General features: G+C 42.0%; 3 protein-coding genes across 4 annotated transcripts; 2 read left to right on the top strand and 1 right to left on the bottom strand.

Annotated features, from left to right (window-relative positions):
* Nucleotides 1–32: 32 nt before the first annotated feature.
* ykt6 (YKT6 v-SNARE homolog (S. cerevisiae)) lies at nucleotides 33–6921 on the top strand. Of its 2 annotated transcripts, none has more exons than XM_015973160.3 (8): nucleotides 33–225; nucleotides 460–618; nucleotides 797–879; nucleotides 2756–2856; nucleotides 2931–3035; nucleotides 3142–3207; nucleotides 5219–5320; nucleotides 5411–6921. In XM_015973160.3, the coding sequence occupies exons 2-8, from the start codon at nucleotides 515–517 to the stop codon at nucleotides 5444–5446; spliced, it is 597 nt and encodes a 198-aa protein (XP_015828646.1). In that variant the 5' UTR covers nucleotides 33–225; nucleotides 460–514; the 3' UTR covers nucleotides 5447–6921. The 2 variants fall into 2 exon arrangements, with proteins under 2 accessions (XP_015828646.1, XP_015828645.1); XM_015973159.3 differs by having other exon boundaries at nucleotides 34–225; nucleotides 492–618.
* Nucleotides 6922–7158: 237 nt separating this feature from the next.
* LOC129153011 (uncharacterized) lies at nucleotides 7159–10704 on the top strand. The gene is made up of 5 exons (XM_054731651.2): nucleotides 7159–7407; nucleotides 7798–7837; nucleotides 8284–8355; nucleotides 9430–9514; nucleotides 9745–10704. Exons 1-5 carry the CDS (start codon nucleotides 7360–7362, stop codon nucleotides 9791–9793), a joined length of 294 nt encoding a protein of 97 aa, XP_054587626.1. The 5' UTR covers nucleotides 7159–7359; the 3' UTR covers nucleotides 9794–10704.
* A 2086-nt stretch (nucleotides 10705–12790) lies between these two features.
* On the bottom strand, nucleotides 12791–23108 carry osmr (oncostatin M receptor). The gene is made up of 17 exons (XM_015973156.3): nucleotides 22969–23108; nucleotides 22742–22896; nucleotides 20741–20894; nucleotides 20159–20431; nucleotides 19947–20076; nucleotides 19595–19743; nucleotides 19384–19517; nucleotides 19169–19310; nucleotides 18981–19066; nucleotides 17301–17514; nucleotides 16866–17051; nucleotides 16675–16776; nucleotides 15799–15966; nucleotides 15404–15556; nucleotides 15218–15299; nucleotides 15047–15131; nucleotides 12791–14032 (listed from the first exon to the last, which is right to left on the bottom strand). The coding sequence occupies exons 1-17, from the start codon at nucleotides 23051–23053 to the stop codon at nucleotides 13652–13654; spliced, it is 2679 nt and encodes an 892-aa protein (XP_015828642.3). The 5' UTR covers nucleotides 23054–23108; the 3' UTR covers nucleotides 12791–13651.
* Between the last annotated feature and the right edge of the window lie 69 nt (nucleotides 23109–23177).

Raw genomic sequence — 23177 nt, 5'->3', positions numbered from 1 at the left:
GCTTTTATTAACGCAGGCGGAGCCGTTTTCCCAAACACGGAAGTGACGTCAAAACGCTCATGTAGATGGGAACGTCTACTGGTTCTGACGTGGAAACTGATTACTGAAGTACAAATTCTCCCTTTGAGACAACACTGATAATTCTTGCAGTCGCGCTGTAGAGCCTCTTGTTGATCTTTTTTGTTGTTCTGGTTTAAATCGGGTGTTTCGCTGCTGAATCTTCCGGTGAGTTTGGCTCAGGCCTCTTCTACAATGTAGCATATCTGGTTAGCTTATTTAACTCATGAAGCTGAATTAAAACGGGTTCGTCTTTACAAATAAACAAAAACATACAAAACAAGTTACCAGAAGCTAAGTCAAGCAAACAGCCTGCTAGCTGTCAGTACTTTCGCTCGTAAGCTAAGTCTGTTTCGCTTCTAGCAAGTTTAGCAGGGACGCTAACCAGCTGCTGGCTAACAGGTAATACTCTCGTGATTGTGACCGCTCTACAGACCTGAGCTGATCCGGTGGTATCATGAAGCTCTACAGCCTCAGCGTCCACTATAAAGGGTCGACCAAAGCCAATCTCCTGAAAGCGGCCTATGACCTGTCATCCTTCAGCTTCTTCCAGCGCTCCAGGTGCCTCCCAGTATTTACGTATAGATTAAACGCTCTAGTCTTTGTTGGTGTTAATGGTGTTTGAAGTATTTGGTACTAAAACTCTGTCAAACGCCTAAACTCGTGGATCACATATCATACTTGCTTACTGTTTTCATTAGACTACCATCAGTGATGATGTTTTATTTTGTAAATTCAGTGTTCAAGAGTTCATGACCTTCACCAGTGCACTGATTGTTGAACGAACATCTCAAGGAACCCGTGCCTCCGTCAAAGAACAAGGTAAGGCTGGTGTGGTCCGTTTTAAAGACTTGTATTTGATCTTCTACCTGGTCATGACGACAAAACCATGTTGGGTTCTCAGGAGTAAGAACAAGAGTGTAAAGGATCTTTTAGATGTTAAGAAAAACATTGATGTTGAGGTTATTTTCTACATGTTTTCTCACTTTTTTCTGTCAGTTTGAAGTTGAGAATAAAGACATAACGCACAAAGTAGCAAATGAAGCTTCTTTGTTTATCCATAACTAAAGAGAAACAAAAATGTGGACTTTTTAAAATAAATAAAAATACTAAATATTAGTATTTTAAAAAGCTTATTTTTTTCTTGGTATTTCATTAAGATATACATATATATATATATTTTAAAATGTTGGCTTATATAAATATTTCATAATTATTCTTAAAAATAGTAGCTTTAGTCCTCGCTGTATCAAAAAGCACGAACTGCCCATCCTGTATTGATCGTGACAGATTCCCTTTTGCATTATTTTGCTAAACATCACTATTTATTTCTGAGTCCCAAAGATCCTCAGTGGGTTTCAGGTTGGGAATCTGGTGTCCAGAATAAAATGATGTCTCATGATCCCTGAACCAGCCTTTCACAGTTGACATTGTTATATACATTTATATATTGTATATTATTTATTTATTATTTATTTGTTTGCTCTGTTAAATCCGGCTTGTGACTTGTTTTTGAACAGGCAGTGTTTGATCTAAACGTGGCTGAGTGTCAGTAACTGGATGTTAAACTTTCTACATGGCCTAGTGGTAGAGTGTCCACCCTGGGACTGGGAGATCAGGTTCAGATCCCAGGCAGGTCATGCCAAAGTCTTTAAAAATGGGACCCAATGATTGACGCTCAGCTTTAAGGGGTTGGATTGGGGGGTTAGACCACCAAATAGTTCCAGAGCACAGCCACTGCTGCAGCTCACCGCTCCCCACGTGCTGCAAACAGGATAGCCGTCCTCTATCAGCTGTCCCTCGGCATTCTTCAAATATCCAAAAAATGCCGTACTTCCCACTTTGTCTTCTTTGAGGGATAATAAATGTCCTCCTGAGCGCTGCCGTCTCCTCCTTTGGCCATTATTTCAGCTTTAGCTTCAAGAAAGTTTTGGTTGTAAACAACAAAGTGCGCATGTGCCGCCGGCAACTTCAGCAGATGATACGGTGGCTGGTAAGGGTCACCACGCCTACACCGCAGCCACGGTGATCCACCGAGATAATATAGTTTTTAAACAAGACGGTTATTGTTACGTCCCCGACGGGTGTTGTAAGAATGTGAAGGATGGGGGTAACATAAGAACTGGCGGAGGAGTTTAAAATGGGTTTAATGGTAACAAAAAGGTATTAAAAAAAAAGCAAACAGATCTCTCTAAAAGGTTAACATTACACAGCAAATTATCAGCTATAAAACACCGGGTTAAAACTTATATTAAAAGCTTCACCACACGAAGGTGTTTAAAAACCGAGGTCAGTAAAATTGCACAAACCAAGTTAACCTTAAAACCAAACAGCCAAAAAGATCCCACTGGATCGTCCAGAAAAACTTATCACCAAGAGTTCAAAACTGCCAAAGTTTAAAACTCGTCCAAACGAAAGGGGTTGAAAACAAACAAAACCGGGAGGACAGCAGAACCCCTGCACTGCTGAGGGCACAGCCCTTTTATCCAGGTGTTTGCTCATCAGGTAGATTCCTCGCAGCTGTGCTCCTCAGCAGCCCGGGAGAGACGAGGAGGAGGGGCGGTGTCGGGCTGCTTCTCTCCACTGGCCACACTGGCAACCGTAACAGTTATTATTACTGTCAACTTCTTTTACCGGGGTTTACCGCTACACCGGTTACCGTGACAACCCGAGATTTGACTTATTTCCACTTCTGCAGAGTACCTGTGCCATGTGTACGTGAGAAACGACAACTTGGGTGGTGTGGTGATCGCAGACACTGAATATCCACAGAGGGTCTGCTTCACGCTGCTTGAAAAGGTGAGTAAAACGTTTAGCGTGCTGCTGCAGCGCTTTGCTCTGAACAGCAGCTTTTAGACTGCTCTGTCTCTCAGGTATTAGATGAGTTCTCCAGGCAAGTGGACAGTGTAGACTGGCCATCCGGGAGTCCTGACACCGTCCACTACAAAGCTCTGGACATTCACCTTTCTAAGTACCAGGTTAGTTAAACGGCGTCACACACCATCGTGTATTTTATCATATTTGTGGCTTTTTATGAATCTCGTCAAACAGATTCTTACAGCTGATCATCTGTTTCCCCCTCAGAATCCCAGAGAAGCTGATGCAATGACCAAAGTGCAGGCAGAGCTGGATGAGACCAAGATCATTTTGGTAAAATACGTTCACATTCTTTAAAGGCCAGCTCCTCTGAGAAACTTTTATTTTATTTGTTTGTTTACTTCTTTTTGAAAGTAAGTCACTGAGAGTTTAGGATGCAGGCTGAAGAAGAAAATAGTCTCTTACACCTATTTCCTGCTTTAGCTTCTGATAGAATACAGACAGAAAACGCTCGGGTGTGTAGTCGTGCACACGCATCAGCGGAGACGTTCACCTTTCAGACCTCTCCATCGCCTGGACTGTTGCCAAGCAGTTCCCCGTTGATGGCTCTGCTGTTGACAGATTTAAAGGAAGTGGCATCCTGATCATTCGCAGACTTGCGGTTTCTGTTGTTTTCAAAAGAAAGTAAAAAATGTGGGCGTGTCTCCGTCACCCTCTTTTCAGGCTATTGCATCAGCGGCGCTTCGTCTCCATCACAGAGCTGATGTAAACATATAGACTAGGCTGTAGGAGTCTGAGCCGCGGCTGTGGTTCGATGGCAAATGTGTCATCGTGTTGGAATGTGACAGGAGCTGTTTAACCCTCGGGGGTCCGTGGACGCGCATCCGCGTCTTTAACAGGTCTGATTTGGGACGCTGTAGCAGCAAGACTCCGCCTCCCTGAGTTTCGGTTTCAATTCAGCTTTAAAAAGGAGATTTTAAACTACACCCCAGTTTTTAAATGTTGTTAATAGGCAACGTAAAAGCGGAGTTATGCTAAACTAAAAAAACGACCTATTTTTAGACAATCTGATAACTTGTCAAAACAGCAGTTTAATGATCCGTGAGAGGGAACGTGCTTGTGAACATAAAAACATGAGATCCTGTTGCTGTTGGTGGAAGTCTCACATATTCAGCTGATAAAAAGCATCATTATGTAGCTGAGAGAGAGAGGAAGGCTGCACGAGTAACGAGGTGTGCGCCAAAAGGAGCCGCTTGGCGGGGAAAGGAGTGGCGCCAACGGAGTAACAACAAACAATTAGACAGATATTGACGGTAAACTTCATATTTTGGAGCGATCCGGACAGATATATCGTCTCTGCAGTTTAGTGGGCTTTTATTAGGCTTTAATAAAGGATGATGAGAAGGATAAATGTCCACCAGGCAGGTCAGATAGTACGGCTGTTTTTGGAACTGGAAGCAGAGGAAGTGGGCGGAGACTCACAGCCGGAGTTTGAGGCAAATAGCGAGGATGTTGATGACGATGTGGCGGATCCATCCTTCCTCATAGAAGAGTTGGGTCATGATGAGGTAGAGGATGACGGCAGAGATCCAGCTCCTCGGAGATCCAACGAGACGAGTGGGCGGCGCCGCGCAGCTGTCAGATCTCGATCTCCGCGGCGTGAGACAGAGCCACTCCCCACTCCAAAATGCATGTACATTATTGCCAAATCAATAAAATTAGTATAAATTCAGATAGTCCAGACTGTCCTGAAAAAATTATGCCCCATAAGGCAAAATTTGTTTTTACTAGAAAAACCAAAATGAGTCAAAAACGGTGATTTACATCCTGGACCCCAGAGGGCTAATAATTTATTTTTAATGTGTTATTTGCTATATTTATTCATATATTTTTTTTTTATAAATGTACAGCCTAAATTACCATTCTAAATTATAAAAAACATTCGTCATAAATGTTTGTTGGTTTCACAGTAAAATAAACAACTTTTTTCCTATTCGGATTTTATGTTTTTGAGTGATTTAAGGTCTAATATGCAACCCCTTTATGTCCAAATATAAAAAATAAGTATAAATCCATAAAGTCCAGGTTGTGCTGAAAAGATTGATACCACATAAGGCAGTGCTTATGGCTTTTATTTTGGAAATACAAAAGAAAACTCTAAATTAGTCAAAAACGGCAAATTACACCCTGGAGCCCAGAGGGTTGATCTCTAGGTGGTGTGTTTCACATCCTGTCAGACGTCAACATCCAGAGCCTGTGGCTTTAAGAAGTAGGCTTTAGCGGTTTTCTCTGGATAATTCTGAATCCTAATCTCTGCACTGTTTCACGTATAAACTCTCTGCAGCACAACACCATGGAAAGTCTGTTGGAAAGAGGAGAGAAACTGGATGACCTGGTTGCGAAGTCAGAGCACCTGGGAAATCAGTCCAAAGCCTTCTACAAGACCGTAAGTCCCGTCGGCTCGTCTCGTTTCACGTCCAACTCTGACCTCGTCTGCTTCTGTTTTAAAACTCTGGTTTTTCTGTCGACCCTTCAGGCACGGAAACAGAACTCGTGCTGTGAAATCATGTGATGCTGCTGCCTCGTCCTCGTGGGGACAACTCTCTGCCTTTCTGCTTTTCCTACAACCCCCATCATGCACCGGCTCTCCACCGGGACGGAGCGCCGGGATGAGAGCAGAACGGGGTGGCCAGTTTCAGCGGGGTGACTGATGGGGGCTGCAGGAGTGATGGGGTTTGGTCGGGGGAAGGAGTGAACGTCTGTGTGCTGTTTCTTACCAACTGAGGACATTATAGCGTGACGTTATGTGCTGGTGATGTCATCGACACCTTTTAAACCCCTTTGATGTTATTCAGATCGAATCAAAAGCTAATCGCTTGATCTCTTAAAACACTGAGCGAGTATTAACCACACTTGTGCTTTCTGCTTCATGATAACTGACAATCTGGTGACGTCGCCGTTGAACTTTTGGAAACTGGTTTTCTCCTTACCCCGTTTGCCCACTAGGGGGCTCTGTTTATTTACATCACCGCTCTAATGAAGCCTCGGTGTTTAACGCGGTCTTCTAAACAACTTGGATGTTTGACATCAGACTTTTACATATTTTAATTAACATTGAGCTGCTCTGCATTTACTTACACAACTGCTTTGTTTTCTTTTTCGGTCTATTTAATGATGTTAGATGAAGTCTTCAACATTCCTGTTTGGATGAGTCTGTGATAAGCTGATAATGTGGACAATTAGCTGTAAAATGTTTGGAAACTCCCAGTTTTGTTTGTCCTCGTTTGCAAAGAGTTCCTGAAACTTCTGATAAGAACTCACTTAAAGCTGCTGTCCTGGATTTTGTTCTTGTACCTCTAAATCCAAGAAGCACTTCACCCTTAAAAACGGAGGTCATTCTGGGAGGTCTAGGTGCTCGTTTCATTTTCTGCACTCTAGTCATCTTGAATGGGTATGATAATTAAAAATGGGACAGGAAGTACTCAGTAATAGCACATCTGGCTTTTACAGTCGCCCTACAGCTGCCATTCTTCATTTTCTTTACACGACTGGAGAAAACGTCATTTCAAGAGTCCGTGCCTTTGGTTGTGTGTTTTCGATGTTTCTCTGACGTGTGTGTGTGTGTGTGTGTGTATATATCGCTGATACTCTTCCAACCTCCAGCTGCACGCTGTGTTAATGCTGAGAAGATTGTGCAGTCTCTGCTTTCTGTTGTGTAAACTTTGGTGCAACGTCTGCAGACTGTTTCTTTAACATGAAGAGGAATATATATATATATATATATATATATATATATATATATATATACATACATATATATAAATTTTCATAAGTTACAAACCTTGCATGCTTTTTCTTTTGACCAACTCCAAGCTTGTCCAGGGTTGATTTTCACTTTTTTGTCTTTTGAAAACTTCCAACTGTATTATCAGATCTCGACTGTTGCTTGTTGCAGCTCCATGTGCAGCACATATTTTTTGAAAATAAAACCTGTAACTTACTTTCTGTAAAAACACTACTCTTGCTTAGATAAAAAGCATAAATGTCTGATGTATGGTTTCATTTTTTTTATTCGTGTGCAAAAGTCAGTTATAGTGAGCTGTTGGCTTTCTGAGATGAAGCTAATAAAGCTTTTATTTTAATTTAAAAATAATAAGATAGCTTTAATTTGAATATAACACATTTCATGCATAGTTCGATGCGCTTTCCAAGAAGGAAAAACTGAAAACAACTTTTAAAATAAACGGGACAACATAAGTTACTAATAATGCAAGATAATTAAACACATCCGTTCTTTTCATTAGGAAAACAGATTAGCTGAATAATTTGATCCAGTCCGGTGCAATCAGCGATAAACATCTGTGTTTGTGGAAAATCCGAGTTTTGAAGGAGCTCTTGAACGCAGCACAGAGGGCAGCGTGAGCGTGCAGCTGAAAGTGAGAAGGACAGTTCGGAGTTTCCGACGCGGGAAATATGTGATCGAGGATGGAAAACAGGAGCTTTGTTGTCGTTAATGAAAGTTCCAACTCACAGGTGAGGAGCTAAAGGACACTAACAAAGGATTTTCTGCCAAAAGAAGCGCGAATCTTTGGGGAATCCGCGTTAATTCACCTTTAAAACCTAAACATGACGTCACTGAAGTTATTTAAAATTTCACGGTTAAAACTGAACTAAACATTTAATAAATACGTGTCTAGCATAGTATTTGTATTCTTTGCATGCTTGTCTTATCTTTTCCACGGTCGCGACGCTGATTTTCCTGCTGTGGACTTCCTGCAACAAGTTTCCATTTGCAGCCCGACTTGATTAAGCCCAAACTCCGTCTTATCTCAGGATTTATCTTTGGTTTAATATTCTAGTTGATAGAAGTGACTGGTTTCAAACTGACATCCTTAATGAGGAGTGATGTTTTTTACTTTTCAGGTGGTTCTCGGAGAGCAGCTTGTGCACCAACAGAGCAATGGTGAGCTACATCATTTGTTCTTTGTGATTCTTAGAAATCAATTCAGGCTCATCAGGGTGGAAAGTGCAAACTATCTCTGTGGGTCTTAATGATTTAACATCTTGTGGTTCACAGACCTGCAGCAAATAAAAAGGCTTTAGGTTAAAGTCTTTGTTGTGGAGCAAAGTCCATTATTCCCACAGCCAGTGTGCGGAGATCCCATAAATACAACTTATTTAATGTGACCTATGAGAAAATAAAAGATATTAACATTTTTCTGTGTTTAATTAGGTTTACAGCAAGGAATAGAAAGGTGTTAGAAACAGAACAAGAGTTAACTCGTGCTTTTTCTTGCAGAAGCAATGAAACCAGCGTTCCTTTGGAGCATTTTTGTGCTCCAGATTTTACAGAGATGTAGTCTTTACTGATTGTAATGATTTTAAGGATTTATGTGTGTGTCCCCCAAGTTTCCACTGCAGCTGCTACTTGTGCTTCGTGCACAGAGGACCCACTAACCAGGACCAGTGGGATCATCCCTGGTGAGCAGACGTGTTTATAGTTGTGCGTTCGGTTGAAGCCATTACAAACCGTGGTTGAGTCAACAGCAAACAGAAACAGGCCGTTTCCTTTAAGCAGCTTAAACCACTAAATAAGGGAGAGGCTCATAAACTGGGAGTCAAACAAGGCAGAAGATCAGTTTTCAGTGAGTAATTTAAAAAAAGCTATAATACATCATTTAGTTCATTTTTTACTTTTCATTTTTAATCTTAATTTTAACCCATTTTTTAATTATGATCACGGTTTTTAAAGCAGTTTTATGGTTTTTGTGAAGCACTTATCTTAAGTATAAAAATCCTTTCATCTTTTTGGCTAAATAAATATAATTTTCCTAAAATTCTTTCACACTTTAACTTTATAATCACTCAAACGCTTCTGTTTGCTTTTGGGTCCGGGACTTTGGACCTGTTTACTGCTAAAGCATTAAAATCTTAGGCCTGACTATAAAAACAACCCCCATGTCAGGAATGCTGCTTTCATTTTATTCTTGCAGAATGAAGCGGCTGCATGTTTTTAACCCTCCCACTGTCCTAATGGGTGTGACCCCGCGAGAGAAGCTGACCATTGAGCAGGATTGATGGTTTATCCTTTGAGGTCCATGTGGCAGGGGTGAGGTGGTGCTCACTCCTCACCCCTGCCACATGGACCATTAGGACAGTGGGAGGGTTAAACGAGCATCCATGGAGTAGCTTTTGTTTTATATGAAATTAGGGGCGAAGGTGACACAGGAGTTAAGCGCTCGCCCCGTAATCGGAAGGTTGCAGGTTTGAGTCCCGCTCAGTCTGTCGCTGTCGTTGTGTCCTTGGGCCTGCTGGTGGTGGTCGGAGGGACCAGTGGTGGCAGTGCTCGGCAGCCCCGCCTCTGTCAGTGCGCCCCAGGGCAGCTGTGGCTACGTCGTAGCTCATCACCACCAGTGTGTGAATGTGTGTGTGAATGGGTGAATGACTGGTTGTGTTGTAAAGCGCTTTGGGGGGTTCCATGGCTCTAGAAGGCTCTATATCAAATACAGACCATTTAGGTTTAAGCGTCTTCTCGTTCATGTTTTGTGCCGTTAGGTGCCATCGCCGCCACGGTGTTCATTGTTTTTCTGCTCGGCCTCTATGCTGTTCTCTGGAAGTGCATGATGTCACCGCCACAAAGGTAAAAAAAAATAAAAATGCATGTTGTAACTTTTTTTTTGCAGATTCAGTTCATTTGTTTTTAAACGTGATGATCATGCAAACCGTTTGTGCCTCTGACCGGTTTGAACTTTGCTCTCCAGCTCATCACAAACTCAGCTGCACAGATTCTGCAGTTTTTTATCGATAAATGAGCCATTATGTTGTAAATGTTCTGGTTTTAATAACAAAAAATATCTTTTTCTCACTCAGAAAGAAAAGGAAGGTGAGGACGAGAGTAAAGCAAAAGGCTCCCGTTTGAAAAGGTGGACGTCGTCTTCAGTTTAGCTCTTTAAAGACGTGGATGGGAATCAGAAAAGACTCTTAAATCCATCCACAAGGACTCCAGCAGGTCGTCTCAGAGCTTTGTGATGGATGCGGAACAGTCTTTAGCAGGTCAGAGGTCACTCAGTGGGTTTCCTGTTTATTTAATACTACTGAGGAGGGAGCTGCAGCTCACAAAGGCACTACAGAGAGAGAGAGATTATGTTAAAATATTGGTGTTTCATAAATTCAAAGCAGCCATTTTTAGTAGTATTGTTTTTGCACAATTTGAATAGCGCCAGCATTGGGTGTCGGACAAAAATCTATTTATTTATTCGGCTCCTAAGTCTAGAAATCAAATAAAGTCAAATAAAGTTCAGAGTTTTATAAAATATTCTATATTACAGGTTTTTCTGTATCTGCTCTCAGACGGACTCGATGGTAATTTTTGTGAGCACATTTAAGGTTTTTTAGTGTTAATATCAAATGTTCATGTTGTCTTCAGATGCTATGCTAACGCTACATAATTTAAAGTCATGCTTCAACACTGAATGTAAACAAAGTCACTGGTACACTAGATAATCGTGCTGTGTTAGCTGCTAAATATGAATTAGAATTAACATGAGAAGCTTCCCCTTTTTTAAACATTCAGAATACAAAATTTTTATTCACTATTTTTGCTTTTTATTTGATAACAAATTAAACAATTTTAGATTACTCACAAAACTTTTTTTTCCAAACATATTTTAGTAAATAAACTGTTTGGGCGGATGGCAATGTGATCGTAGTAATAATTGTTTTTTTTTTTTTTTTTTTAAATTTGCTGAAATTATTCCCATTTCTCTGGATGTTTTTTCTACTGATTTGACTTTAAATGATCCAATAAAGTCTAACTTGTTTTTTTTTTAATGTGTTGGTCACCCTAACAGGGTATCCGCGGGTCCTTAAAAAGTCTTAAAAAGTCTTAAATTAGCTTTTCCTAATTTAAGGCCTTAAAAGTCCTTAAAAATGACAAATAATCCTTAAATCCAGTTTCCAAAGGTCTTAAATTACCAAAGACCCAATAAACAAGATTCTTTTATTTCTATGAAAATTTCGTGAATTTCTAGTTCAGCATTTTTTGTGTATGATTTTGGCGTAAGCGGAACCGTACGCAGTCAGTTGGTTGTGAAAGGGGGCTGTTTTTAGATGAGCACATTAGCTGGTTAAGCTAGTGGGAGCTTGCGCCATGGGGAAGTGCAAGTTTAATGGTAAATGGATGGCTAATCCCACGTTCGCGACGTTGTTAGCACCGGCTCCAGGTAATAGCTGGAAATTATCGCTTAAATTTAATTTTTAAAATAGCTTAAATTTGGTCAAAGTGGCCTTAAAAAGTCTTAAATTTGGCTCCCTTAAATCTGCAGATATCCTGCCTAACCTCACGAAACATGTTTTTGCCCCACAAATAAACTCAAATGTGGTAAAGTGGTGCTGCTAAAGCAGTTTAAATTTGATGCCGTCCTAAAAACATCGAGGACTACTTCTGCTGTAGCGCAAGAACCCATCTGAGTTAAACTACTGAACCAGGTAGTTTGACCCTCATTTCGACCATTTAGACAGTTGGCAAACTCAGCAGCTGGAGGTGGGACGCCACATAGTTCAAAATACTCTGGTCAGTGATCGGCATCAAATATCAGAGCATTCGTGTCCTTCCGTTGGTGGGGTTCTGCATCACTGGATCAGTCCTGCAGCTGTTGACCCGCCTGTTTATCCTCCTGTCTGCATCGTTGGTTCTGTCATCCTCACCCCCCTGCAAACTCCAAACACTTCTTTGTTTCAGAACTGGTTCTGCAACTTTTTATTCCAGTGCAGCAATGAAAAATTGTGGGGGGGAAATCAGCTGACAAGTTTGCAACAATATCTTCACAACTTGTTCCAGATTGAAGAAGAAGAAGAAAGTATCATTTCTATAGCGCCTCTCAAGATAAAAATCACGAGGCGCTTCACAAAAACAAAAATTGTAAAAATATAAAAAAGCATTTAGAAAACTTAACTGTCTATTTTAGCTCATTTTAAATATATATTTTAAACAGACAGTTAAGATTAAAAAAATGTTAAGAAAGAGAGAGAGTGAACAGGAAAGAGGGAAACCAGTGGATCCTGAGGAAGGTGGAATAGGTGGGGAGAGCGGAATAAAGAGAGAGAGGTGAAGAAGGTCATACAAAAGCCAGCTTGAACAAGTGAGTCTTCAGCTGCTTTTTAAAGGAGACCACTGAGTCCACTGATCTCAGGCTCAGGGGGAGAGAGGTCCAGAGTCTGGGGGCCACAGCAGCAGATGATCTGTCACCTTTGACCTTTAGTCTGGTGCTGCACAACCAGTAGGCTTTGATCACTGGACCTCAGGGACCTGCTGGGGGTGTAGGGACTAAGAAGATCACCAATGTAAGATGGTGCTTGTCCATGTAAGGCCCTATAGACCAGAACCAGGATCTTGAAATGAACCCTGAAGTTGACTGGCAGCCAGTGAAGCTGGAGGAGAAGCGGGGTGATGTGGGTGTGTTTGGAGGACTTGGTCAGAAGCCGAGCACAGGCGTTCTGAACCACCTGTAGACGGTTCAGGGAGGTTCTGCTCAGACACGTGAAAAGAGAGTTACAATAGTCTAAGCGTGAGGAGATGAAGGTGTGGAGAACTGTCTCAAGTTCAGAGCGGGACAGAATGGGACTCAGCTTAGCAACGTTCCTGAGATGGAAGAAGGAAGAGCGAACAAGAGAACTGGCATGAGAATCCAGGGTGAGAGCTGGGTCAAAGGTCACGCCAAGATTCCTGACAGAAGGTTTGGTGTGGGAAGCAAGCACTCAATGTAGACAGCGCCGTAATCTAATGTGGGAGATGAATGTTTTAGTTGTGCAGAATGTGCACCGCTATCACCGTTTCTACCCAAAAGTCAAGTTTCAGCACTTGAAACTGCAAAGGACTAACCGGTAGATAGCCACTGATGTTTACATGCAAATATGAAACTTTTGTGAAGTTTATTATTTAAAACATATGCAGCATTTATCTACAGCAATCTGAGAGAAATCCAACTTGCATTACTAACAGGTTCTGATGTAACGTCACTTGAAGTTGAACAAATACAATGGTGTAATGGCTGGAAGGAATAAAAGTTGGTTTATGTAAAAAATGAATACAAATGTGCTTGAGCTGCAAAATAAACTGGTTCAGCGCATCAGAAACCTGGAGCACAGCGACGTGTTGCAGCATGCAACGGGAGTTTCAGTGAAACTAAGGCTAAGCTGAAGTTGTCAACAGAGGAAATGGTATTTTATCTTTACTGTCAGAAGAAAAGCAACAAAAACTGTTTAGTGGGAAATCCAAATACTTTTCTCCTAGACGCTCATTTTGTTTTTGTCTTTTCTGGATCATAAATCCTAGAAAAAAGATCAAGTTTAGCATTTTCCTATAATAACATCTTTATTTCCTGTAAGTAAACAATTTTAAATGTCATAAGATCTAAATACCAAATGTTTATTTTTTTGGTAAAATAGATTAACTTTTCACCCTTTCACCAAAAATAGCTTCATAACATTTTCAGATAGTCTTGCGCCATGACTGTCATACCCGTCACTGGTCCCTGTTACATCCTGTAGATACGAAGGTCTACTTCCTTCAGCAATTTTTATAATCTTCCCACTATCTAGTGATCTGGTGCTTCTGCAAACAAATTCTTCCAGAAGACACCAAAGCATGGTTGGGACTGTTTGAGTTTGGCTACAAGCTTAGGGAAGCCTGTTGTAGCTTCTGTGGTATTTACGGTTTCACTTGAAAATGAAAAGTTAAACACAAGACATGTTTGTGGTTTTAGCTTAGCTACACTCATCAAGTCTTTGATATATAACCATAGATGATGACACATGATTCCTGCTGAAGGTCTGAGGGCTCTAGGCTTGTTTGACCTAATGTGACCTCATGATGCTCAGAGTGATGTTCGGCCATGGTGCTTAAGCAGCTCCTGTCCCTGATGTCTGTCGCTTGCTGCTGGGTTGGACAATCGCTGACCATCATGGCCACCTGTGGACGATATTCTGTTTCTACTGGCAGACAGGAACGCGATGGAGGAGACGACTGGGAATCAGGACATCTCAGAAAGTCTGTGAGGTCTGGAACCTTCAGCTTGGTCATCTCAGGTTTGTTATTCAAGATTTCAATTTCACAGCTCATGCATTCCTCCACCTTCTGAGCCTGCAGCTTCTGGTCCATCTGTGGAAATGCAGACCAATGTCACATTTGCGAATCTAAAATAAAATGCAAAAGGTTTTCTAAAGAACAAGTTTGTAATCTGTTGGGGTTTTAAAAGATTTTTAGCTTTTTTTGCAACATAAACTCAAAGTACTGCATCTATGATCAAGAATCAAAATCAAGACCGGGTTGGGATAATGATAACGGTAGCTCAGGTTAGCATTAGCAGCAGCTCAGGGATTGCAGTAGCTCGGGCTAGCATTAGCATTAGCTCAGGGTAGTAGTAGCAGTAGCTCAGGCTAGCATTAGCAGTATCTTGGGTTAGGGAGTACAGTAGCTCAAGATAGCTAAAGCAGTAGCTTGGGCTAGCATTAGCAGTGTCTTGGGAGTGAAGTAGCTCAGAATAACAATAGCAGTAGCTTGGGCTAGCAGTAGCATTAGCTCAGGGTAGTAATAGCAGTAGCTCAGGCTAGCATTAGCAGTATCTTGGGTTCGGGAGTGCAGTAGCTCAGGATAGCAATAGCAGTACCTTGGGCTATCATTGTTCCTCCATGGTTAGCATTGGCGTGACCAACGTATGTACTGCCAATGCTGAAGTGGGTAGGAACCATCGACATGTATATACTGTAGGAACGTGCTAATTTAAGAGGGTGCCTAAGCTTACGATGTGTTAAACCAGCTTTTCTCAAATGATCCGTTTCTCTGTGCCCATTTCAAACATTAGTCATTAGTGGGAAAGCAGTTTAGAGACAGCACAGACTTATGCTACATTAGACACCCCAAGCTGCCCATACTCAACAACAATACGGTAATGTGGTTTTCAATTCTAGGTCCACTTTCATGGTAGCATCCTTCTTTGCTGGTCATCATCCATTGAGCTCTGATTTGTTCAGATTACATGATGTGAGACAGGATGAAACCATTTCAGCCTGACGTGTTCCTAGGTACTCATCCGCCTACAGACAGGGTAATAACCTTGTGCTCATCCTGTAAGTACTCATACTGTAACCTGAAAGTGAATGAATTTATCCTTACCTCACGCAGGAAGCTGTCAAACTCAGGAGTTTTAATGTTCATTCCCACTGGATAAGTATAGACCTCCTTCAGTATGTTCTTTAGCCTGTAGGGAACACACAGACTCCAGATAGTCTTGTTTAATAAAAATAATCCAAATTCTAGTGACAGCATGAAAAACACACCACTCACATTTTCCGCTGTGGCCACAGGAGAATGGCGCAGCCGAGCAGGAGTAAGATGGGAGTCAGAATCTTCACCGAGTGAGACAAGTCTACCGAAGGAAACAAGAAGAGCTGTGTGTGCAACCAGGTGGTCAAAACATGCATGTGTGTGTGTGTGTGTGTGTGTGTGTTAGAGGCATGTTACAAAGCTTACAGTTGGTTCTGGTTCTGACTGTAATGCTTGCAGGGTGTCCAGGCCCCTCTTTAGTCAGAGCGCTCACAGAGCAGGTGTATTCCTGCTGCTGCTGCAGACCCTCGATGGTCACAGACCTCTGACGGGGGTCTCCCACTGACACGTTGAACAAATCTGGGTGCAAAATATAAATTTTATTTAACCCTCCCTGTCCTAATGGGTGTGACCCCGCGAGGAAAGTTGACCATTGAGCAGGATTGATGGTTTATCCCTTGAGGTCCACGTGGCAGGGGTGAGGTGGTGCTCACTCCTCACTCCTGCCACATGGACCTCAAGGGATAAACCATCAACCCTGCTCAATGGTCAACTTTCCTCGCGGGGTCTGGGCGGTCATCAATCAGCAACTTTGCACTCACTTGCAGCCTGACCAGTCTGAGCATCAGACCCCGTTTCCTGCAGCGTAACCAGGTAACCGGTGATGAACGCTGGCTGAACTGGATCATCTTCATCATAACGCCACTCCAGAGTCACAGATGAAGATGTAATGTAAACAGGCTTGATCAGACTGGGGGATTGTACATGACCTGTGGAGATGGAGATTAGATCAGCTAGAATTACACCAAAAAGTCAGATTAACGTCTGGTTAACGTGGTTTTATTTACAGATTTCACCTGAATAGATAATAGTCATACATGTTCAACGCGGTCCAGATGTTTGGACCTTTAACGTTACAAGAAAAAACTATTTCCAGAAAAAACAAACTTGAAACGGGGCATAAAACAACGCTGCTTCAAATGGAGTCCATGTTTCAGTCACTCTTGTTTGGGGGGAAAACTACCAGGACTACTAAGATTTCTTACAAATGTTTTGAAAATGACAAAATGACACAAGGAAGAGTGATTAATTAAAAATTTAAACTTTCAGATTTTTACATTCAAATGTCAATGAATTATAATAATAATAAAAGTCATACAGATGATCGTTTAGTAATCAGTAACAGAAATCTTTGTACAGTTTTGTACCCTAAACTTTTTTCCATACTTGCTATAGAAATTCAATCTGAGATAAACAAATCATAAACTAAAAACACAAATGTTTACAGATCATAATTAAATATAAGAAATAAAAGAAAAAACAATAACATAAATCTGATAAATATCATAAAAAATACAATATATAATGTCAATATATAAAATAATGTAATTTTAAATACATAAGATTGAATAATTTAACAATATATATATAAAATAAACAATTAAAATGTAATAAATAAACCCTCAAATAAGACTCACTGAGCTCCTGTGAGTATCCAGTTTGTATTTCCAGTAGCGTGTGTCCATTTTCTGAGCATCCATAGACATTAAATGTATACCTGCAGCCAGCTGTGAAATGACCTAAAAATAAAGAAATAATAAATAGAATAATAAATGTCTGAGGAAAAAAATGAAGATAATCTAAAGTGTAAAATAAAAGTAAAGCTCACTAGCAGGCAGGAATAAAGTGCTGTTTCCCTCTGGTGCCTTCTTCCACTGAACAGTACAGGGTGCCGTGTTTCCCAGAATGCACCACTCTACAGTATAACCACAGGTGACGGAGCTCTGCTCGTTCCACGACAAATAAAATTCACCGGCCGCGTTGCCGCCCACTCGCCTTTTTAATGGCACAATGCCTTGACAGTCAGGAATATCGGACATTCAGTAAAATTTCTGGGTCAAACTTTGACCCAAATGTAATTCATGTGAGTGTTAATGAACAGAAACCTAAAAAATTATAGAAATAAATTTTAAATCCATAGCAGGAATGGCACAGAGACATCACTAGATTGTGACCTAGCTTTTCCTTCACATTTTAGCTACTAGAAGTTGTCACTAGCTGTCATTAAACGTGCTCTGCAGATATAAAAATGCATCAGATTCACCTGTGTCGCCGTTTGGTGGGATGGTGATGGTGGCAGGGAGGGAGAAGCCGGTCGAAGGTTCGGCTTGAACAGAGATGTCACACCTACCAGAACCAACAAAGACCTCCGCCTGGTTCTGTCCACCATCCTTCAGTTCTGTTGAGACCTGGCCGTCCTGAGACCAGGTGAGGTTGTAGCTTTGGATGGTAACTTCAGATGCTTTACCAAAAATATGCTGACAATAAACCGAATTACTGAGGGTTGAAGGAAAAATTCTCCTGAAAGCAAAAATTTTGGATCCTGTACGGAAGTGTGGGGCTGCCATCCATGCAAAATAGAATAAGAGCAATTTTATTGTTCTATCAATCAATCAATACTTTATTAATGCCAGAGGGAAATTAGAGTTTCAGTACACACAATCCAGAGATTCAGAGATGGGCAAGACACATGACAAGAATTGGTGACTGTGGTCATTCGCAACCCTGAGTCGCGCTACCTTAATAGAGATCAGAGGGTTACATGAGGATTGGTTCAGGTGGAGGGAAAAAAGGCACTTCAGAGTTACCCTCCACCGGGAGGGCAGCTTTGCTCTGCAAACAAACACCTCAGACAGATATGCAACAGATTTCAGACAACACAACATGTGTCCACTAGGTGGGGTGGTGGGTTGGGACTATCCACACTTCAGCTCCTGCAGCCATGATAAGCAGCACATGTCACCTCAGTGTGGATAGGGGGAGGGGAATTGAGGGTTGGAGGGTTGCACTGACCCTGGAACGTTTCAGCAGCCTTCCCGCAGTCCCGCCCAGGCTGGGAAAGGAGACAGAGTTGAGTTGCCATAGCGACGGCACGTTCCGCATATCTTCTGAGGGGGGAGTTTTCGTTGGAGCCTTGCAGGCTCAAGGACGCCAGATTCCGATTAGAAATTGTTTTGGGGCCAGACAGAGATAATTTCCTCTCTGTCTTACAGTTTGTTGGTCCTCAACCTCTCAGAATCCCAATAATGGACATTAAACTATCCCAATCCGTGCTGATTCGTCCTCTCTCTCCTTGATGGCATCCATCTTTTGTGCCAAAGAATGAATCTCCGCCAAAGTCCCAAGCTTACGATTCATCTAGACAATTATGTGAGTCTGTGAGTTCACAGCGCGGTGCAATCCATCTCTGAGCTCCGGGATCAGGCCAATATTCCTCGACAGCTCGTTAATTTTCCGGTAAGCCAGGAAGCCTCCAAGGCCAATGAGCAGGAAACCTGACACCAGCACCACGAATGTCCACACGTCTTCAGAGTCCTCCACAGACAGCTGAGGTAAACAAATCAAGTTCCACTGTCTGCTGTGATTGGCTGGGCCAGAAATTGTTTGGGCCAATGGTAGACCAGCTGAGGCTCAACAGAGCACGGCTAGATGGACCTGCAGAGCTAAATCTTTAGCTACTGCTAAGATTTGTCTAGATTTCTAGGCTAAGAAGTTATCACATTATGACATTATTATTTTATTGTTCAAACGATGTACTTATTTACAAATATAATTATGCTGTAAAAACATGATAGCATACTGCACAAACAGGAAAAGAAGAACACTTGTTGAACAATAAAATGATCTCGATAAAGCATGATGTTGCTGTGATTTTATTTTGCTGGTGGCAGACCTAAGCTTCCGCAATTCTGATTATTTGTGTTGGAAAAAAGGCTAAACTTACCGGGCTCCATGACAGGGAAACCTGACGGCCGTTGGAGTTGGACAGATGTTGTATTCTTCTCCATAGGTCCAAGGTCACCAAAGAGTCTGAGGAGCAACACCATCAGTAGTTTAGTTCATTCCCGGGTTTATTTGTAGGTTTTGACATCAAACTTCACTGACTTTGGATTTGACCACATCCTGATTTACCTGTTGAGAAAACTACGGGCTGTGTCCATCCTCCCCAGAGTCTGCCACTAACAGAGCAGCGGGCCCTTGCAGAGTAACGCGTGCTGGGATGTAAATGCTCTAGTTTGGTCCTGCAGAGGCCGCTCACACTTTTGCAGATCAGCTGGTGCAAAAATACTTGAGGTTAAAGAGAATAAGATAGTTTAGGTGTTTGGTTTTTGGCTCAGCAGAATTACCTCTCTGGTGCTGTCTGAAAGGATTTCAGCCTGACAGAGGAGGCCGGTTTGAGTCAAGTTCCCTTGAACACTCCAGGACAAGCTGACGTCCGTCACTCCAGGGTTTACTCTGTCCCAGGCCAACACAGGAAGCACTAGAGATGCATTAGATAAAAGCTCATAAAGAAGTTGTGCAGCCATACTCTGTTAGTCTGTTCAAACGTTTAACGACCTCTGTCAGAGATGTTGAAGTTGTAGATCTCCATCTCCTCTCCCAGCTGGTCCTTTACCACCACGCGGATGCGGTATTCCTGCAGCCGTGGCACAGCTGGGAAAGAGCAAAGCGACGACTTGCATTTGATGGGAGCTTGATGTGAGTTTCTGGGTTTTTAAAAATATAAAAGTCATACTTAGTAAGCATCAAACACACCTCTCTGTAATGTCTGCAACCTCTAATCCTGGGAATGTATCGCCCCGCTGAACCATTCACTGTGAAAACCAAACAAAGTGGACCAGGTAAAAGCATCCATGTCTCCAGGATTATAGGTAGTGTGTGTGTGTGTGTGTGTGCTGTACATGCTTACTCGATGTGGAGTACATATGTTTGCGTGTTGCGGTCAGACGGGGCTCGTTTCCTGCCCGAATCCCAGCTGCAGTTCACAGTTTTCATGTCTGATGTTGCACAAGTGATGTTCCTGGGCTTCTGAGGAGGAACTGTGGGTTGGAGACGGTTACTCACATGAAACACTTTCTGAACAGAATTAAAAGACAGGAAATGTGTCATATTTTAACTCACAGCTGATAAACTTCATGGAATGAACTTTCTCGCCCGTTGAGTCGCTGCAAGTGAGACTCCATGCCTTGACAAGAGTCGTTGGGATGGTCAGATGTTTTACAGAAACAGCTTTGACTCGGGCTCCAACGCTCAGAAGAGGGTACTGGTGGACACCGAAGGTGATCCTTGTGATATTGACTCCCTCTTTTGGGACACAGCAGAACATGACGGTGTCGCCTTCCTTTAGAAACTCTCGATTAGGAAATACCTGCGTCGCAGTTTTTGCCTCGACCCCTAAAAGTTAAGAAGCAGCATGCATGACGGATGTTCATGAGAGGAAGTGCAATGAGACAAATCCTGAGAGCTGGCGGTGACGTAAAAGCTAAGACTTTGGTTTTAGTTATTGCACCAAGTGTTTGTTGTTAAAGCAACGGATCGTTGAGAGACATTTGTGTAAGAATACGTGATGGAGAGCTAAACCCTGCTTATGTAGGAGATGCTGCAACCGGTGACAGCGCACATACAAAATATGCATGTTTCCTTTGTGTCTTAAACCAGTTAGGGATAAAATTAAATTAAATAAATGAATAAATAAGGCCTCACCATAGTTGGTTTTCCAGCTGCTCCAAGAACTCGAGCTGGTTTGATTACACAAAGTTCGTATCCTGACTGAGTGATCGGTGCACTCCAGAGGCAAATCAGAAAACCACGTCCACTTGTATTCACCCGAGGCTCCTGCCGATACACTCACACTCCCCTGGATTAACCAAAAAACGGTCTAAATTAAACATTTACTCCAAAAATAATTAAAGAACTGCATAAGTTATGAAATGTTCAGGTTAAATTTAGTGTGTTTTAAAATCTGCTTTTAGAACGGGGAATTAAGTCATCATTATTATTATTTGGAATGTTCCATTTATCAATGTTAGTGCATTATTAAGCATTAATAAACAAAAGGACTAACATTCTAATCTTGAGGTTAGAACAAAGGGTTGGGGCGATATCTTATTCTTAACATTGACGTTCAATTCAATTCAATTCAATTTTATTTATAAAGCGCCAAATCACGACAAGAGTCGTCTCAAGGCACTTCACATAATAAACATTCCAATTCAGGTCAGTTCATTAAGCCAATCAGAAATAATGTTTCCTATATAAGGAACCCAGCAAATTGCATCGAGTCACTGACTAGTGTCAGTGACTTTACAGCAATCCTCATACTAAGCAAGCATGTAGCGACTGTGGAGAGGAAAACTCCCTTTTAACAGGTAGAAACCTCCAAAGAATCCTGGCTCAGTATAAGCAGCCATCCTCCACGACTCACTGGGGATGGAGAAGACAGAGCAGGCACACACACACACACACGCACGCACACACGCACGCACGCACACACACACACACACACACACACACACACACCAAGTAGTGTGTCTATGGTTACATTGTGATTTCTTAGTAAATATTCTATTTTGTGAGAGATAAACTTTATTGTATTTATCCTAGTGGATCTATAATTAAACGGGTAAACTAGTAGTAGCACATCCAACGTCAAGGACAGCAAAACGTTATTATCAGCAGAGGGAGAATGTTCTTACTGTAATAGTTTATTAATGCACTAAGTAACATTAATAAAGGGACCATTATTGTAAAGTGTTACCCGTAATGTTTACTAGGACAGTAGATTAAGATAAGATGTGCAAGTTTGCTGCTATTTTAGCCAAAGTTATGTCTCATTGTTTTCAAAAGTCTGCAGGAAATTTCACAAGAAAAAAAATCAGACTTTTCTTTGCCTGACGAGCCGCACAGTGACACTCAAAAATGTAGAATATGGTGCGAAAGTTCATTTATGAGTAATTCAGCTTAAAACATGAAACTAAGACATGACTCATTCCAGTCAAAGCCAGATATTTCAAGCCTTTGTTGGTTTTCACTGTGATGATTACGGTTTACAGCTGATGAAAACCCCAAAGTCAAAATATTACGTAAAGGTTCAATATTCTAGACTCAACGTGTCACACTCTGGTCAGCCAATTAATCCTAAGCACCTGCAAAAGGTCCCTGAGCCTTTAGATGGTCTCTCAGTCTAACCTGGATTACTGACACAAATGGACTTTTGCACCCTTTGAGTTTCACCTGCATGTGAAATATTTAGCTGCTGCTGCGGGTTCTCTAGATGTTTGTTCAAAATGTTTATTTCAGAGAAAGAAACGGATGAGGTTTTAAATGCTGGGCTGCACGGTGGCGCAGTGGTTAGCACTGTTGCCTCGCAGCGCAAAGGTTGCAGGTTCGAAACTCGGCTTGGCCTTTCTGCGTGGAGTTGCGTGTTCTCCCCATGCATGCGTGGGTTTCCACCGGCTCCCCCCACAGATCACAACACGCCCTATAGGTTATAAACTGTAAGTCACTTTGGATAAAAGCGTCTGCTAAATAAATAAACATAAATTTTGTCAGTAAGCTGCTTTTACATCCGCTAAAACGCCACCGCTAACTGAGGGAGTTCATTTACATATTTCAATGAAATTAAACTCAAATTCTTACAAATTTTGTGTGAAGCTTGAGGGGTGATCACATTTTTGACAGCAAAGCCCTTCTTGTGACACTCACACTGTAAACAATGTTGTCCCTGTCGGCGCGGCTGATCTGGAGCTCAGTACCGTCGCTCTCCGAGGCTCCGCGGCTCCCCAGCCAGCTCACCACGAGGCTCTGCTCGTCACTAAAAGCCTCCAAATGACTGATGCTTGGTGTCAGCGGCAGAGATCCTGGCGCACATTTTTAAAAAGTGACGCAAAAGCACAGGAAGAAGTTTTAAATGACTTTAAAATCCAACTTACCATCAGGACTACGGCACTCACTCTGACCTCTAGAGAATACGAGACACAACCAAAGCAGGCGAGTCCTGAATCGGCCGGTCCTCATCTCAGCTGAAGCACTAAAGTCGATCTCCGGTCACTAACAGCAAAAACTGACGAGAAGCCTCCCGAGTCGATGATGAACAGAAGTTTGTGTGCAGGAAGTGAAGGGAGGGGAGGTTGTAACGCAA

The sequence above is a fragment of the Nothobranchius furzeri genome, chromosome 17 (genome assembly GCF_043380555.1).
Source record: "Nothobranchius furzeri strain GRZ-AD chromosome 17, NfurGRZ-RIMD1, whole genome shotgun sequence".
NCBI classification, from domain to species: Eukaryota; Metazoa; Chordata; class Actinopteri; order Cyprinodontiformes; family Nothobranchiidae; genus Nothobranchius; species Nothobranchius furzeri.
Note: the sequence above shows the minus strand (reverse complement) of the source record. Positions and strands in the feature narration are given on the sequence as shown.

What these genes read in the sequence shown, in the direction of transcription:
- ykt6 (XM_015973160.3), top strand. Translation starts at nt 515, where the DNA reads ATGAAGCTCTACAGCCTCAGCGTCCACTATAAAGGGTCGACCAAAGCC. An exon ending in TTCACCTTTCTAAGTACCAG is followed by an intron (nt 3,036 to 3,141) that starts GTTAGTTAAACG and finishes TTTCCCCCTCAG; the next exon opens with AATCCCAGAGAAGCTGATGC. An exon ending in ATGAGACCAAGATCATTTTG is followed by an intron (nt 3,208 to 5,218) that starts GTAAAATACGTT and finishes AACTCTCTGCAG; the next exon opens with CACAACACCATGGAAAGTCT.
- LOC129153011 (XM_054731651.2), top strand. Translation starts at nt 7,360, where the DNA reads ATGGAAAACAGGAGCTTTGTTGTCGTTAATGAAAGTTCCAACTCACAG. An exon ending in GACCAGTGGGATCATCCCTG is followed by an intron (nt 8,356 to 9,429) that starts GTGAGCAGACGT and finishes TTGTGCCGTTAG; the next exon opens with GTGCCATCGCCGCCACGGTG. An exon ending in ATGATGTCACCGCCACAAAG is followed by an intron (nt 9,515 to 9,744) that starts GTAAAAAAAAAT and finishes TTTCTCACTCAG; the next exon opens with AAAGAAAAGGAAGGTGAGGA.
- osmr (XM_015973156.3), bottom strand. Translation starts at nt 23,053, where the DNA reads ATGAGGACCGGCCGATTCAGGACTCGCCTGCTTTGGTTGTGTCTCGTA. An exon ending in TGAGTGCCGTAGTCCTGATG is followed by an intron (nt 22,897 to 22,968) that starts GTAAGTTGGATT and finishes AATGTGCGCCAG; the next exon opens with GATCTCTGCCGCTGACACCA. An exon ending in TTGACAGCTTCCTGCGTGAG is followed by an intron (nt 14,033 to 15,046) that starts GTAAGGATAAAT and finishes GCATTTCCACAG; the next exon opens with ATGGACCAGAAGCTGCAGGC.